The sequence below is a fragment of the Micropterus salmoides genome, unplaced genomic scaffold (assembly GCF_014851395.1).
Source record: "Micropterus salmoides isolate LMB-PRFRI ecotype aquatic unplaced genomic scaffold, ASM1485139v1 Ms_hic_scaffold_11, whole genome shotgun sequence".
Lineage (NCBI taxonomy): Eukaryota > Metazoa > Chordata > Actinopteri > Centrarchiformes > Centrarchidae > Micropterus > Micropterus salmoides.
Window position 1 is genome coordinate 5,908,653 of NW_024040152.1, and position 16,851 is coordinate 5,925,503.

General features: G+C 40.2%; 2 protein-coding genes across 2 annotated transcripts; both read right to left on the reverse strand.

Annotated features, from left to right (window-relative positions):
• Window positions 1–655: 655 nt before the first annotated feature.
• On the reverse strand, window positions 656–12,028 carry herpud2 (HERPUD family member 2). The gene is made up of 9 exons (XM_038710572.1): window positions 11,897–12,028; window positions 9,884–10,259; window positions 8,243–8,320; window positions 7,240–7,347; window positions 6,102–6,262; window positions 5,296–5,421; window positions 4,453–4,788; window positions 4,061–4,172; window positions 656–1,545 (listed from the first exon to the last, which is right to left on the reverse strand). Exons 2-9 carry the CDS (start codon window positions 10,028–10,030, stop codon window positions 1,360–1,362), a joined length of 1,254 nt encoding a protein of 417 aa, XP_038566500.1. The 5' UTR covers window positions 10,031–10,259; window positions 11,897–12,028; the 3' UTR covers window positions 656–1,359.
• A 1,382-nt stretch (window positions 12,029–13,410) lies between these two features.
• On the reverse strand, window positions 13,411–16,769 carry pkdc (protein kinase-like domain containing). Its single transcript, XM_038710573.1, has 3 exons — window positions 16,623–16,769; window positions 15,704–16,086; window positions 13,411–14,277 (listed from the first exon to the last, which is right to left on the reverse strand). The coding sequence occupies exons 2-3, from the start codon at window positions 16,072–16,074 to the stop codon at window positions 13,686–13,688; spliced, it is 963 nt and encodes a 320-aa protein (XP_038566501.1). The 5' UTR covers window positions 16,075–16,086; window positions 16,623–16,769; the 3' UTR covers window positions 13,411–13,685.
• Between the last annotated feature and the right edge of the window lie 82 nt (window positions 16,770–16,851).

Sequence of the window (16,851 nt, forward strand, 5' to 3'; positions counted from 1 at the left end):
CCAACACTGACAAAATTTAAACTTTCATTAAGGTTCTTTTAAAACTTAAGCACAATTTGGTGTTATAACTACTTCATAAAGTCAATGTTTTGCTGAAGGTCACTACAATCTAAAGATGTAGACACCTAACAGTTCTCAGCAGGTGAAGTAAACGAAACACTGTCAGGATCAAAGTGGTGGACAGGCTGACATTGCGATGCCTGTCAGCTTTTCCAGATGTTTATTTAATTCTGTGATTTTACTTGAGTTGTATTTTAATTCTTTTACCCTAATGTAGTTAAATCTAGGCCAGTTTGCTTTGTCTTGCAATTTCAATTTGTTTTACCATTTACTCTTATTATTGTTAATGTGTTGCCTTATGTGAAGCATTCTGCAACTAGCTTTTTTTAATTAGATTTATTATTATTATTAAAATGATATGCCATGAAGCGATCACAAAGTCACAATGTGGGGTTCATATAAAAGCAGAAGTAAATACTAAATGTAAAGAATTATGATCATTAAAGTGTACAAACTTATATATAAATCAAAGAAGTTCCATTAGCCCAATCAAACTGCTTCTCTGCTGAGCCACATTAATACTGTGTGTGAATACTGCCACCTGCAGGACATTAGAGAAACTATAGAATAAAAAAAGCAAACCACAGCAGATGAGTCAAATCGCAGCAAGATTTTTATTCAAAAAAAAGCATATATTCAGGAATTATAGATGTGCAAATACACAAAGTGGGAAAACAATGTGCTTCAGTAGCTGCAATGTCAATATGCAAGTCATGTGCATACATGAAAATGTCTTCAGGGATGTGGTTTTTCATGGTTTAACGACACATCTCCCTTTTCATTTTAGGGAGGTTCCTGATTTTCTTTTTTTGTGGGCTGAGTCACATCCCTCATTGAAAGGTTTTAAAAGCATGACCTTATCACTGCTGAAAATGGAAGACAGCTCCCTCCAGGGTCTCTCACCATCTCCATGTCTCTTCACGATCGATGAAAGAAAAAAACACAACTTTCACTGCTGAAGCATTTAGTCCATTTACACAGCGTAATATTTACTTTCTAAGTGTTCATTTAGTCTCATACCCTCCTGCAGAACTCACATTGTATCTGCTCTTAAACTTCAGATGAGCCTGTTTTAAGTATCGGTCCGTTTGTTGGCAGCATGTCGATTTGTAGCCGACTGGCTGGGGTTGTACGGGGCGGTCTGGGATTTGTGGGGGTTTCAGGAAAATGGTTTTGGGATGAAAGGGGTATTTAGGACAGTAAGGATGGAGGTGGAAATCGTGATACCTCTGTAGAGTGGTACTTGCTGGCAGGAGGAAGAGGGGTATTTGAGAGGTAGGGCACATGGGTAGGAGCTGCCTAGTTAGCCGGGTGGGGCCGTCCCTCTGGGATGAGCGAGGTGAAGAAGGTGCTGATGAAGGACCACACGGTGGTAAGGAAGCTTGACTCAGGTAGAGCAGCAGCCTGTGCCTGGTCCTCAGGTGGTCCTCCACCTCCTTCCTCACCGCTGTCATCATCCTCCACCCCCTCATCCATTAGACGTTCCTAGGACACAGATGAGAGGAGACAGTCATGGTTAGAGACAGGAAATAGGGAAGACTTAAAGCTGTTTGGTGGAGACTTCCTATAGAACAAATTATTCATTTTTGTTGCTGATCTGCATGCAGGTAGACAATTATTAATTTATTTATTTTTTTTAACCTTTATTTAACCAGGTAGGCCGATTGAGAACAGATTCTCATTTGCAACGGCGACCTGGCCAAGAAAGTGTATACACGCAGAACAACATATAGTTACACATTGAATACACATAAATTACAAAACACGTAAAAAAATAAGGAGAATATTTTAAAGTGCAGTACCGTCTATGTACAATTAGTGCAGGTGCCGACCGTTGAAGGAGGTAGGTCAGATTGTATGCATAAATGGTATGGCAGCAATAAAAATCACGATATAGAAATACAAATAGATAGTCTATATATAAATAAAATGTACAGTACAGACATCTATTAACATTTTGTGCAAGTTGAGTTCTAATTACAGAAGTAGGTCAGATGGTGAGCAAAAACAACATTTAGTATTGGTGTGCAAAAACAATGCGTGAGGTGGAGGAGACCTAGCATGTACAGAGATCGGTCAAGAGTTCAGACAGACGTACTTTAAAGGCAGTAAGGGGGATGAGGGTCTCTGGCTTGAGGGGTTTTTGTAACTCATTCCAGGCGTTGGCAGCGGAGAACTGGAAGGAGTGGTGGCCAAATGTGGTATGGGCTTTTGGGGTGACCAGAGAGATGTACCTGCTTGAGCGCACGCTGTGGTTGGGTAATAATATAGAGGTGCTCTTGTTTTCCATTGACTTTACAGTGTCCCAGAACTTTCTAGAATTGTTGTGACAGGATGCAAATTTCTATTTGAAATAGCTGGCTTTTGTTTCCCTGACTTTTTGAGTGCAACGGTTCCTGGCTTCTCTAAAGAGTTGCATGTCGCGGGGGTTGTTTGAGACTAATGCAGTACGCCATAGGATGTTTTTTGTGCTGGTTGAGGGCAGTCAAGTCTGAAGTGAACCAAGGACTATATCTGTTCTTAGTTCTAAACTTTTTTATTGTTGGTTATTGTTTATTTAAAACAGAGAGGAAATCACTTTTAAAGAACAACCAGGCATCCTCTACTGATGGGATAAGGTTAATGTTCTCCCAAGATACTAGGGACAGATCTATTAGAAAGGCCTGTTCAGTGAACTGTTTCAGGCAGCGTTTAACAGTGATGAGGGGTGGTCCTTTGGCTGTGGATCCATTACGGACGCCGGCAGTTAGGCAGTGATCGCTGAGGTCCTGGTTGAAAACGGCAGAGGTGTATTTTGAGGGCAAGTTGGTCAAGATGATATCTATGAGAGTGCCTTTGTTCACAGGTTTGAGGGTGTACCTGGTAAGTTCAGTGATAATCTGAGTGAGGTTGAGGGCATCAAGCTTTGAAAGAAGGGAGGCTGAGATGTTAAACATATCCCAGTTTAAGTCTCCTAACAATAGAAACTCCGAGGATACATGGACAACATCAGTTCGCAAATGGTATCTAGGGCACTGCTCGGAGCTGCCACAGTGAGAGACTTATTTCTTGAAAGATGGATTTTTAAAAGTAGAAGTTCAAACTTTTGGGAATAGACCTGGACAGAATGACTGAGCTCTGTAAGCTATCTCTGCAATACATTGCAACCCCTCCCCCCTTTTCCATCTTGACGTAAGATTTTATAGTTGGATATAGATACTTTTTGGTGGACTTCCTAAGCCAAGATTCAGACACGGCCAGGATATCAGGGTTAGCTGAATGTGCGAGGGCGGTGAATGAATCAAATTTAGGGAGCAGACTACGAATATTAATGTGCAGGAAGACTTCACGGTTGCAGAAATCAACAAATGATAGCTCCTGGGGCATAGGTATAGCACTGGGGATTACAGGGCCTGGGTTTAGCTCCACATCCCCTGAGGAGTACAGGAGGAGTAAGGTTATGATATGGCTAAAGGCTATAAGAACAGGTCGCTTAGAGTGTTGGGTAAAGTGCACTTAGGAGTAGACTTTTGGGCATGATAAAAAAGATTCAGGGCTGTATGGCCAGCCGGGGATATGGTAGGATGGGTATTAAATGGGGGTAAACCTAGGTAGTGAGTAATGGTGAAAGAGTTAGCATCACTGGAGATGTTTGTTGGACTAGAGCAAGTTTGTGACATGGGGGGGGGGGGGGGGGGCAATGAGCTGCCTGTATTATATTAGTTTCTAATCTATAAAATTTGAATAAAAATACTAACTGACTTAAATTGAGCACAAACTAATTTAGAGTTTTTCTAAATGACTCAGAAGAAGTCACAACAAACAGCTAGCACATTGATGCAGATAAATAATTTTTATGGTAGGGTCTCAGTATTTTCTTCAGTTCTTGCACTGCAGTAATGGGAACTTCTGCCTAGATGAGAGCATGGCTCGCACAAATATGCACACATTATTTGTTACAGACAGTGCAGAGAGCTTAAGACAGAATAGCAAAGAGGCTGAGAGTCATTCTCCAACTCACCATTTCCTGTATGTCTTGGTGTCTCTCCGCTTCCTCCTGAGGAGCCCTGGCCCTGTCTTCTCCTCTAAGGTTCTGCTGCTCTGCTCTGAAGGGGAACCAACCAGCCTGATGCCTGTGGTGGTGGTGGTGGGGGGGGGGGGCGCGGGGTTGACACATACATAAGCATACTGTTAGACCTGGGTTTAAAGTTTGTATCTTTAAAATCTATGCATGCATAGACTAATTTTTCAAGAGGTACTCTGCTTACAAAAAAAATTATTCACATTGAAAGATTAGTGAAAACTGATCAACTCAGATTCAGCAAACTGCACTGAACACAGATTAAGGCAAGTATGAGAAATGTAAAAATGTGTTTCTGTAGAATACTTTTTCAGTGTCGTGCACTGACTCACAGGTAGACAAGCAGCATGGCGCCGATCACCATGACGAAGCGGCTAAAAGAGGAGTAGAAGTAAACAATGCTGAGCAGGACGCCGGCGCGGGACACTGTGTACAACCAGTCCAACCAGTCGCGGTTCAGCTCGTCATCGTTTAATACTGCCCCACCCTGTGCGTTCATCTGGATGTTGGGATTGGCAGGCTGGTTCTCTGGTAAAGGGTTGGGGTCCGGGTTGGGCCCCAGCGGGGGCTGCACGGCTTCGTTGGGCTGGGCAGGTTGATGGGGTGAGGCGGAGGGAGAGGAAGGAGGGGAGGCAGTGGGAGGCTGAGAGGCGGCTACTGCTGCTTGACTGAGGAGATGAAAAAAGGGAGGAAAAGGAGACAGAACAGGGGATTTATATATTTAGTAGGAAATACAATAACTCAATTATGGTTTATAGTTAGATAGAAGAAGGTACTAAGTCATATGAAAAAGTTAACAAGTTTGATTTTCTCTTAAACACCTTCAACCAGAGAGGTGCTTACTGGTAAAAATAAAAGAAATAAAAACTGAATACTGTCCAATTTACAAGACTAGTCTTCACGGAACAATGACTCCCTATTGCATACATATCCAATATTTTATTAATGTATTAGTATTATGTCCACAACTAAATATTTTTACAAAGAACTGTAATTCAACTCAAATTTTATCCTTGCAAGTAGCTGTAATTAGTAAAACCTATGTAGTCTAACATTCTCATTCACTCTCTCAGGGTAGTGTAGGTCCTCAACATTATTATAAATCATAATATGGCAGCAATTAGAAAAAGGTAAAATCCGCCATGACAATTTACAGACACATTTCTTTAACTCACTATTGCATGTAGTAGTGGCGTGCATACATCTGCTGCCACCACAGCATCTGCATGGGCATGTACATGGGGTGGGGGGGCATGTTGGCAGGGAGGCCTCCTTGTAAAGGGACCTGGGCTCCATCTGGCCTGAGGAAGAATATCACGTTTGTTATTAAATGTATTAACACTGAGCACAAACACAGTCAAATGACAACATTTTCTGTCTGGTTTTCTCTCTTGATTATCCATATTGGAAACGAACTATTTAATTAAAAAAAAATTCTTCTGTGTGTTTTAACTGGCTGCTTGTAAAGATAACAATCACAGACAGATTTTTAAAAGGTCTGACTTACTGCAGGACCGTTGTATTGAATTACATTAGATTATACAGCTCCTATAATGTTTCAATCTACATTTAAGAACTATGCTGTAAAAAGATTTGCTTTTCTTTTCGCCACCCATGTCTGGCCATTTTTTCCTGAGTGACGCGCATGGGGCTCTTAGTAAAAACAGTGAAAATGATCTGTACAGTCATATGGACCTCATACCAGCACCATTACATCTTTCCCTACAGTTTCAATGTATTTATCAGGAAAATATGTTACAGACATGGGATAAAAATGTATACATAAGCCAAACTCAATGTTGAAAAATAGGGCTGGCAGTAGCAGCACTGTCAGTGCGGACACCACATACGTGCGAGCCGAAGCAGTCCAGCGAGGCAGCCGTCACCCACAGGTAGAGTTATGCAGTGTGGCCAAAGCATGAAATGTTAATGAAAATGGAGTTCTATATCAGTTACATTGTGGCATCAAAGACTTGCTTACCACTGAGGGACACCAGAGAGGCTCTGAGGGTTGTACTGGGGGAAGCCGCCACGATACCTCAGGCCATCATAACTTCCCGGGACAGAAGTGGAGGAAGAGGCTGGCTGACTGTCCTGATTTTGTGTGGTGGCAGGGGCGGTGGAGCCTGCACTCTCTGAACTCTGAGTGACAAGAGGTAAACGTCAATCAGAAGTTGAGCTGACCACATTGCATTTTTTAAACAATTAAAATAAAGGTGTTCAGGCTAAATCCAAAGCCACTTTTAGAGGCAGTGTGACTGCATACAAAGCTAATGGGCAGATGATAATAAAACTTGAGGCAAAGATCCGTTTGCACAAACTGAAAAATCTTTTCTTATACAAAAACTTTATGACACCACTTCATGAATGTATGAAGGCAGGATGAAAAACGAGAGGTGTCAAGAATCTGAACGGTCACACACATACACAGTCACACCTTGGACAGTGTGTTGCTACCAAGCTAACTAGGGGTGCACTGATAGAACGTTTTCTCTCCTGATGCCAATTCTGTTGACTCAACTGAGGCTACTCACCAATACAGAGTACCAAGAAGTTCCTATGTGCTCGCTTATTCCCCAAATTAAAAATCAGTAACTACTGACACTGTGTATTGTATTGGGATAATTTGTATGTAAGCAAAAATGAGGCAAGGAATAGCTGTAGCAGGAACGTTACCAAGAGCAGAAACATTGAATTTTATTAATGACATTGACAAAGAAAATGTATTTAATTTGGATCAGTCACGTCATGACCAATACCTGATCCACTTAATATTGTCCGCCATGATACCAATCTGATGTATCAGATTGGTATCATTGCCCTACAGCTAACATCAGCACAGGTGTTTCAATGGTTTTGGTGAATAAGCACTCAAACAGTCAACATTGGGTAAATGTACTCAGGGAAAAATTCACTGCAGCGGTGCACATTAGCTGCATGCACTTAACGCAAAGCACTAAATCAAAAAAGTGGAAGTCATCATGGTTAACCAGCTCTCATAAATGTTTGACTAAGCATAAACCTTGCCATTTTGGTGTGCAAGCCTCAAATCCAGACAACAAAGCTGTCACACACGTTGTTTAAGCCCTTCTGTGAGAGTTGTGTATCGGTCTACTCACGCTGGAGTCAGAAGCAGAGGAGCTGGCCATGGAAGGGCTCCGAGGCATGGGCGAGGCTGGGGGGCTGTGAGAGGTACACACTAGATGCATCATGTGGTATTCATCTTGCTGCGGGTCGAAGAGGTCAGGGCACAAGCCGAAGATGTGGTAGGAAGAGAACAAAGAGGAGGAGGAGGAGATGAAAGTGGCAACAGAGCAAAAGAGACAAAACAAGAAACAGAGACAGAGAAGCAGAGAGAGAGAGAGAGAGAGAGGGGGGAAGGATTACTGTGGAAATGGCCAGAATTCAGACACAATGCTCACCCTTTGTTGGTAAAACACATCAGATGAGCTATTGTTTCCAAGGCAGCCTGTTTCAGTTCCCCCACAGCGCACAAACAGAGACATGCGCACAAGCTGTGTATGCTCAAACTAACTACCTGCCAAGTACACATGCAAACCCTTGACAATAAGGGTATATGAGGCTGTAGACTTTGCATAGTATGCTTTTCGAGGTGCAACAATTAGTCAATTAATTGATAGTAAAAGAAAGTTATTTGGCATCTATTTTAATAATTTAATTGATCGTTTTAGGATTTTTAAGTAAAAAGGCCAGAGATTTGCTGGTCCCAACTTCTCTTTTCTTTGTCAAAAATGATTTTAAACTGAATACTTTTGGGTTTTGGAAAACAATTAATCAAGAAAATTATCTGCACAGAGTTATGTATAGGCTTAAGCCATAGTCTTTAAAGTCTTTAAGTTAATCTAAGGAGGAAAAAAGTACAGAACACAAGCACTTGAAAGAAACATGTAGTTTGACAGCTGACTCTTGCCATCCCAATTTTATCAACATATTGACAAACTTTAGATGACTAATAAACAAGCATTCATGAGATAAGTCACAGAGCCTTTTTTGGAAATCTGTTTGGGTGGGTTGACAAACTAAATGTTATCGATGCAAAACATTGCCCATGCATTCACCTGTGTGCACTCCTACACAAAAAAACAGCACTGTAACTCTTACCTTTCTAAGCACATCTCTGAGCTGTAGGTGGTCCTGAAGGAGCCTTCCTGAGTACACCAGCCGCTGGTCTTTGGACAGCTACAACACAAACAGCATGGCTTGGTGGGACAAAGAAATGACCAGTGTACAGACAGTGTCAAGCAGTGTAAATGAGTTCATCCACACCTACAGCAACAGGCATTTATTTCACTGATTTAGCCACCTAACAATCTTTTCTTTACAGTCGGAGTGTGAGTGTGCTCTTCTTCCTCTATCTCCTTCTAATTCCCTTGTATTGATCGCACTTTTCAATTAATTCTTCCTTCTTCTTCCCCTAAGTATTTATCCCATTCATGCCGTGCGTGCGTAGCTCTTACTACTATTTATTGCAGCTCTTACTAGTATCTATTGTTACTCTTACATCTCTTGTGTAATTCGCTTTGGATAAAAGTGTAAATGTAACCATATAAGGGTGTCTTTGCCTCATAGGAAATACATGATCATAATGCCTGAAATCTTGTAGCTCTTCATTGGACATACTGTAAACAGCAACACTGGGTGGAACCATAGACTGCATATAAAAAGGGTGGAACTGATACTGCAAACCTGGACCTCACAGCTGAAATTAACCTCAAACATAAACAAATATTTCTTTCAACTGTTTCCAAGGTCAAGAATAAACTTCAGCTTTCAAGCCAACCTTGATTATAAGTCCTTAAAGTGCTCAGGTAAAATGGATTTTTTTTTTTTACATGACAACAACTTCATCATGTGCTGATGCAGATCATGTGGTGCGATCATAAGCACCAGAACAGCTACAAAATGGACCTTGTTGTTTTCTCAACTGCTGTCTTGAAGGGCAAGAATAAACGCTGAACCTCATCTGCAAATATGTTTTCAGGATACACACTAAGCTACCTTTTTTTCTTGACCAGCCTTCTGCAATCCCGCATACTGACACAGAGCAGAGACATCAGCCTTTTAAATACACAAACATTTTCTAGTAGGCTCTAATGTTTCTGTTTCCAGCTGTGAGAGGGGAAAGACCTTGTTGTTGTGTAATATGTTATAACATGAGATGTCAAATCCTTAATATGTGTCAAGTGATTGGCCACCTTTGGATTAAATTTGATTACTGGGCTGGACTGGATTTCAAATCTTACTAAAAGCATACGCAGTGTGTAAAATCATATTACCTGTGCTTCACGAGACGTTGGCCTCTCATGTCATTTTATAAAGAACACTGAAATTGACGACTGAAGTACAAGAATAACAGAAACTCAAAGGTCATTGCTGCATTCTCACCGAGAATACGAATAATTCTTTGTAATTATTTGTGCTACGCCTTCTCTTCTATCGGTTCATTCTACACACACAGACACAAGACATTGTCTTTTGTTTTTAGGGAGGAAGAGAAAATGTTTGACGGACATGCTTTTGTTGTTGCAACAGCTCAGCATTAGGCAGGTGAGTATTAAACCCAGAAAAGTACTTCTGATTGGGTTTGGTTTGGGAATTTCAGTCCTTCAACACAACCCCCATTTTAGCACATGTTGGGTATTACTATGGTTACACAGCTTTGCTTTTCCCTTTACACTCAGACACTAAGTATAAACAGAACGAAGGCAACAAAGAAGACTATTAAACATGAGAGCTACTTACCGGCTTGCTGGGGTACACGTTGGAGATGTGACTCTTCAGCCTCTCCACAGTCCAGTTGAGGAAGCAGTTAATAGTCTGGTCTTCATACTTCTGGTTGGGGGCTTTAATGACTAGGGTTACAGGACTATCAAGTACCCCAGAGTCCATGGCTCATATTATTAGCAGGGTGGGCTCTGAAGAATCTGAGCTCAGGAGAGCTTAGTTTAACTCAGGACTCACCTGAGGAGAAAGTTCCCCTAAATCCTCTCCATTCTGGCCTCAGCAACACAACTAAAACAGTCCCTGCTGTGGGTGGGGATGTGGTTCCCCCTCTACAACATCAGCCTCATTTGTCTGGGAGGTTGGTGGACTCCAACTATTTCGATGGGAAGTATTTCTGGTGAAAGAATAGGAAGAGTCTGAGTTTGCTGGTAAGGATGTTTTTCATTCACTGCAGAGGCTGGTGGATTTTCATCACATTAAAGCATATTATATCTAGCTGTATAGCTATTACTATTATTTGAACACCCATACACTTCAAATGCTTTACTTTAGCCATATGTATTATGGTTGAACTGACAAATAAGCATACACTCAGTTGCCATTCACTTTAGAGGCTATATTTTGTGGTGCTGTTAAATTGTAGTGTGTGTCTGAGAGGTGTTTCGAAAAATTTGTCCATCCCTTTCATATCAATAACACTAAATATTAGAGACACGTCTCAGTATTACATAATACACTTCAGTAGCACCACAAACCATAGCTTTAAAAATGATTATTAAATGGAATCAAAACCTCTCTAAAACTCATGATAACCTTCATCAAGGTGGACTTACTGCAGGGTTCTTGTTTTAGAGTGTATTAGTTTTGCTGTGTATGTACCTACTAAAATGGGAACTGAAAATTAACTTGTAAATTTAAACTATATGGCCAGTAAACAAACTTTCCAATTATAAATGATAAATATTTGGCTCTTGCCTGCTGTTGTTCACCTACTCTAGAGATATGTAAGTTTTGCATAGTAAAGCTAAAACATGTTCTGATAGCATAAGCAGATGATTTTATCAAAAAAGAAAGAAAGACAGAAACAAACAATGTGTTTGTCTCTCAAGACTTTCCATCTATTTGGCCTCTCGGCCCCACATTAATGTGTTCCTCATGAATACATAAATCCTTATAAACAAGTTAAAAATATGTACTTTTTAAAAAGGTTAAGTTAAAACGGCTCAGCACTGTAGTTTTTAACAAACATTACTCAAACAGGAGTAGTTTCTCCATTTGTTGGGTGATGATATTTTCAAGCATGGACACCTGTCACCCAGTACAACGGTGTGAGTCATTGATGTGTTTATAGTAGTTGTTGGACAACAGTGGAGCTTGATGCCACAGAGGAATAAACTACAGAGTATAAGTCATTGGCTTCACACACTATATTACTTGTCAGTAGGATCAATTCATTGTTGGTTTCAGTCTTTATATAGGTTGTATTGACAGTAAGTAAAACTAGAGAACATCACCACGCAGTCGATACAGTACACAGGCGTTATCTAGCTAATACATATCGTGTTTCTTCTGAATTTCGCAGGCAAAAGAAATGCAAATATCAAAACAGAAAGTACATGCAGCCAAGGTGTGCATCATGAGTTTTGATTTCACACTTCCCGACACCTGCCATGTTACGTCATCTTTACAGTAAACTGTCAAAACAACTGTAAATCCTCAAGCTAAGCCAGGGGACTATAGTGCGCTGCTTAGCAGTAAGAGTCTCATGCTCACGGACTAACAAATACACTCAGAAAACTAGTTTTATAAGGCAAGTCACTTCGAGCAGCCGTGATAATATTTTGACCCATGACCCATTTTGACTAATAAAGCCAGGTTAACAGCGTAAGCTTGCTGGCTAACGTTAGCTGCGCTGTTGCTTGCTAGAAAAGCAGTTGGCCCGGTAAACCAATTACAACGTGGCAACACATTTAACTGTCTAACAGTGTGAAGTGAAGCCAGGTTGCCGCCTCAGGGAGCTTCTTTTTGTACCTGTTCACTCTTGCGTTAGCGTCGTCTCTTCGTCCCAGCTCGGCTCGTCTGCCCTGTTGTTGTAATGTCGGGTGTGAGACCGGAAACACGTCATCGTCCTCTTCACAACAGCTGATCACGGGGAGAAAAAAGCTGCCAGAAAGACAGTCCGAGGACATTTAAACGGCGAGCTTTGCAGACTTAGTGCTTTAATTTGTAAAAGATAATATAACATGACTGTATTAACACTAAAATTAGTATTAGCCAGAGCAATGTAGCAAGTTATTTAGCGACGTGTTTGCTAGGAGACTCCTTAAAGGCAGTAAGGAGCGCTGAGTGTGATGATGTGCGCATTCATTTTGTTGTTCTCTGTAAAGGTGTTGCACCAACATTTGTGACCCATCAAATTCTGTGACCCAAGTAGACACTGCAAACGGTTTTGTCATGTCAAGAAACCTGTTAGACAAAAGGGTGCCTTTATAGAATATAGTTTATTTCTGTTTACCACTTCTATAATTGCTTTTGTATTACTGTAGGCCTATATTGTCTGCTACGTAGCAGAAGGAGTTACAAACTGAATTTTACTTCACAACCTGTTGTGTACCTTGTACAATAATCTAAAAATGATTACAATTTAATATTTATTTTATTAAATTATTACAGTTAGGCTATACCAATTTGTCATCCTTTCTGTATTTGTTGGGTTGCATTTTTTATTTGAAGTTATAAACGTCTGAAGGTTTATGTATGTATAAGTAACTGTATATTGTGTTCTCTTATATGTATTTCTATAATTCTATTTGTATAGGCTACATGTTCTGGTTGTGTACGTGAAGGGAGATACAACTTTCCTCACTGGGCAACCATCTGTTATAAAATGACAAATAAATTAACCTTGTTTACAGTTACACATTTTTGATTCTCTATAGGCTCACATTTTTTTCTTTTACAATCATCAAAAATTGCGCCCTTTTCTGTATGTTTGGGCTTCTGTACAGAAAATGTTTTGGACCCTATCTCTTTCTAGGGTCACATTATTTCTTTAGTTATCAAAAAAAATGTGACATTCTAAATAATGTAATAACTAAATAATCATTATTTCTACTGCCGAGCCATATATCTATATCTCTATCTATCTATCTATATCTATCTCTGTCGAGAGAGAGGTAGATAGCTCTCTCTCTCTCTCTCTCCCCCCCCCCCCCACACACACACACACATATAAATGTCTAAATATTGCTAAATGTCCATCAGACATTTCTCAGATCCCATCGTGACCTAAAACCTTAAAGCTGTTTTTTAAAACTTTTTTTTTTTGTCCGACCAACAGTCCAAAACTTAAAGATAGGCCTACTCAATATAGAATGGAAAATGCAAACAATAATAAATCTTCTCATTAGAGAAGCTAGAGCCAGTAATTACTCAGCTTTTTTTTGCTTTATAAATGATAAAGGACAATTAATCGTTGTCCATCAACTAATTGTTTCAGAACTAAAGCCATTAAGCAGATTTTAATTACTTTCCCACCAAAAGACTTATTTTCAATGATTTAATAGGGTGTAAAAATAATTTCAGTAGGTTTACACTCCAGTGATTCTTTCCGTTCTCACCATCATCCTTTTCAATTCACATGACATCCATTATCCATCAGAATGGTTTGATAATCATGCTTCACCGTACACAGATGAAGAAGGACTTGGGTGTTTGTTTGTGAGTAATTAATTTGTCCATATACAGATTTACAGATTCAAACTAGTCCTCTTCTAGCCACATACTCAGTTGTCTAGTTTGCTGTAGGTTTTGGTTCTGGTTACTTTTTCAGTCTGTGCAGAACCTCCTTGGTCAACTGTTTACTGTACCGGTTGATCTTCCAGTGTCCAGGCATCCATCCCAGCAGAAAACGATGAAAATCTGTCCAGGCAAATGCAAACATCTCTCTCCACTCTTTCTCTAGGGCAGCAAAGTCTACATCTTTTTTCACAGATAGCTTTAATTCTGTGAAATAGTAGTCCAGTAGCTTTGGTACCCTCTTTTCACACTCCTTCTCCTCCATGCAGCTTCCTAAAAAATACACGACATCTTTCATCCCACAGCCCGCCCCAACATACTGAAAGTCCACAGCCGCCACATCTTGACCACTCTGGGAAAAACAGAAGTTGGCTAACTTGGCGTCTCCGTGAACGATGGTCTTGAAGTGACATTCGTTGAGTATCCTGTCAATGTCGCCGGCTGCTGCTTTGACTTCAGCGTTGTCCATAGCCTCCAATTCATCTGGCCGAGTCTCCAGGTGCCAGTATGTACCGACAGGCCACAGGCCCTCTGGTGCCACACCCAGGAAGAGAGCATGGAAGTGGGCAAGCCAACTGAGGCAAGCCTTTATTTCTCTGTCCTTAACACTGGTCCTATAAAGAAAAAGAGATACCTTATTTCTATCATGTCTCACTCTGCTCCATGCTTTGAAAGACCTGGAAAACGTGTCATGACAAACATACAATATGTAGGATATTGAAAAAGAAAAGGTCAAAACAGAGTACTTTGATTCCTACACTTTTCACCAGGGCTGTAGCTGTCAGCAAGGACACTGAGAACATGTCCTCAGTATTGTTTTTGTAAATTTGGAAGTTTTAACAACCTGACAAAGAGTTTACATCCTGTAATTATACGTATATCACACACATAGTCAGTTTTGAAAACTGAGTTTGATAATTTTTAGTCTAACTATCTTTAAATTGTATTTTATTAAACCAAAAATGGATGTTCAATGAAGGCATTTTGTATTTCCCCATCAGAATTAAATCCTGGCAGTGTGAACAAGTGCAGGTGGGATGGCGACACATCCACCAATGTGTCCCTGAGCAAGACACTTAACACCTAGTTGCTCCAGAGGTGTGCGACCTCTGACATAAATCGTTAAAGTTGTTACTGTGATGTAGAGACAGAGCTCAGTTAAAACTTTATGAATGAAAAATACTTTTGTTACAGATTAATAACTCACCACTCTGAAACTCTTGCTCCAGTCCATGTTGCTAAGCTGGTATGGGGAATATACAGCTGGACCAAAGCTGTGTTAACCGGCTTTTCGCGACCCGCCCTACTCTGTTTTTGATTGGCTTGTAGTCCTTAACTAGGAACTGCGCATGTGCAACTCCCAACAAAGATCATGTAGAGACAAGATGCATCACTCCATAGCTAAAACGAAGCGTTCAACACACAGGGTAAAAAGAGGAGCTGCAGCAACTTGCAGTAAGACAAAAAATATGGTGTTTTTTAAAAATTAAACCATGTAAACCTGTTGTGGTACATCCCCTAAATAGGATTTTGAACCTGAAAATGAGCATAATACCACCTCTTTAATTCATTACCTTGTTTTGTCATATGTAAACTTTTTGATTTTTGTGCAAACAGTTACGGCAACATTGTTTAACTGAAACAGTCATGCCAATAAAGCACATTGAACTTGATTTTGATATAATTACACACATATGTGAATGAATAAAATGAAATGAAATATATATATATATATAACCTTGAAATCATATATATATATATATATATATATGATTTCAAGGTTTCACAGGCCTTTTGGTAGATTATCAAAAATTTTACTGGTGGATGATTGGGAGAATTTGGACCCATGACCCCTCAGTATTTCTGAAATGTTGGCCCTGCTGTTCACCTGATTTGAATGTGTTGCAGACAAAAATCTTCAAATTGTCTTTTTTCAGCACCAACAAAATGTTAAACTCATTTTAATGGAATTCTGATGCCCTAGACTTCACAGAGCTACAGACTAACCAGTATTTCATACAGATTTTTCTGCGGTCATACCTTCTCTGATCATAACCAGCCACATCCAGATCCTCCAGCACGATCAGCATCTCATCTCCATGGGAACAGGCAGCCAGGCAGGCCGGGATCCGACAGCTCTGATTGGTGGAATAGTTCTGATACCAGTGTGTCTCCACCTGGTAGGATCTCACTTTACGTCTGTGGGAGCGATCTGTGTTCCAGCCGCCAGGGTGCTCGGCCTCCTCTGGGAACTTGACGTGTTTGACGACCACAGAGGGCCGGTCGCAGCCCTGCAGGTGCAGCCTGACTATCTCCCCATAACCGCTCCACAGTGTCTGGATCTTTGCACCAACACGCAGAGATGAAGCACCACACGCCTGCAGGATGAGATCCTGGTGCTCCTGTTTCATTTCTCGTCAGAGCTGAATGATAGTTCAGTGTATGTTTAAGTATCTTTTAACATGGGAACAGGCAGTGCAATGTAACTGTACATTTACTCATTGAAGTACAAATCGAGGTGCGTCTACTTTACTTAAGTATTTCCATTTTATGCAACTTTATACTTCTACCCTACAATCTACTCCTTCTCACAGGACAACAATAGAATATGATGCATTGCTGTAGATGAAACTATCTAACAGTATATACAGCAATTAAAATTAGCACATCATTCAACATCTACACAAGTAAAATGCAACATACACATTAATACAGCTGTAATATTATTCAAACACATTATATATAACAGTAAAACACAGACATTGAGGGAATTTGACTGCACAATAGTACTTTTATTTTTGATACCTTTAGGTTAATTTTATTTATTATACTTAAAAACAGTACTTTTAATTAATGTTTTCAATACTGAACTTTTACTTGTACTGGAGTATTTTCACTGTCATGTATTGCTACTTCTTAGATCATCTTGTTGGTCACTATTTTATATTGTGTTACTTACCTTAATCACAAATGTTGAAGCTTCCTCATCCAGTGTAGGAATGTAACAATAACTGTGTCAAATATGTCAAAACACTTGGAACATAGAGAATACGCTTACAGTGCCCTTAGCTTCAAATGTGTCTCAATGGCCAGATATCAGGAAGCATTCTCCACAGCCTTCTGTGTGGTGTTAAAGCTACTGACATGAAACAAAGGAAGCCTAATAAAAACCACTGCCACCTGCTGGA

Bases quoted from the DNA above. Each gene is read 5' to 3' on its own strand.
- herpud2 (XM_038710572.1), bottom strand. From the start codon at position 10,030: ATGGACTCTGGGGTACTTGATAGTCCTGTAACCCTAGTCATTAAAGCC. The intron at 8,321-9,883 runs GTAAGTAGCTCT...TTTGTGTTGTAG, and splicing joins ACGTGTACCCCAGCAAGCCG to CTGTCCAAAGACCAGCGGCT. The intron at 4,789-5,295 runs GTGAGTTAAAGA...TCATCTCCTCAG, and splicing joins CGCCACTACTACATGCAATA to TCAAGCAGCAGTAGCCGCCT.
- pkdc (XM_038710573.1), bottom strand. From the start codon at position 16,074: ATGAAACAGGAGCACCAGGATCTCATCCTGCAGGCGTGTGGTGCTTCA. The intron at 14,278-15,703 runs GTATGACCGCAG...TTTTCTTTATAG, and splicing joins GCTGGTTATGATCAGAGAAG to GACCAGTGTTAAGGACAGAG.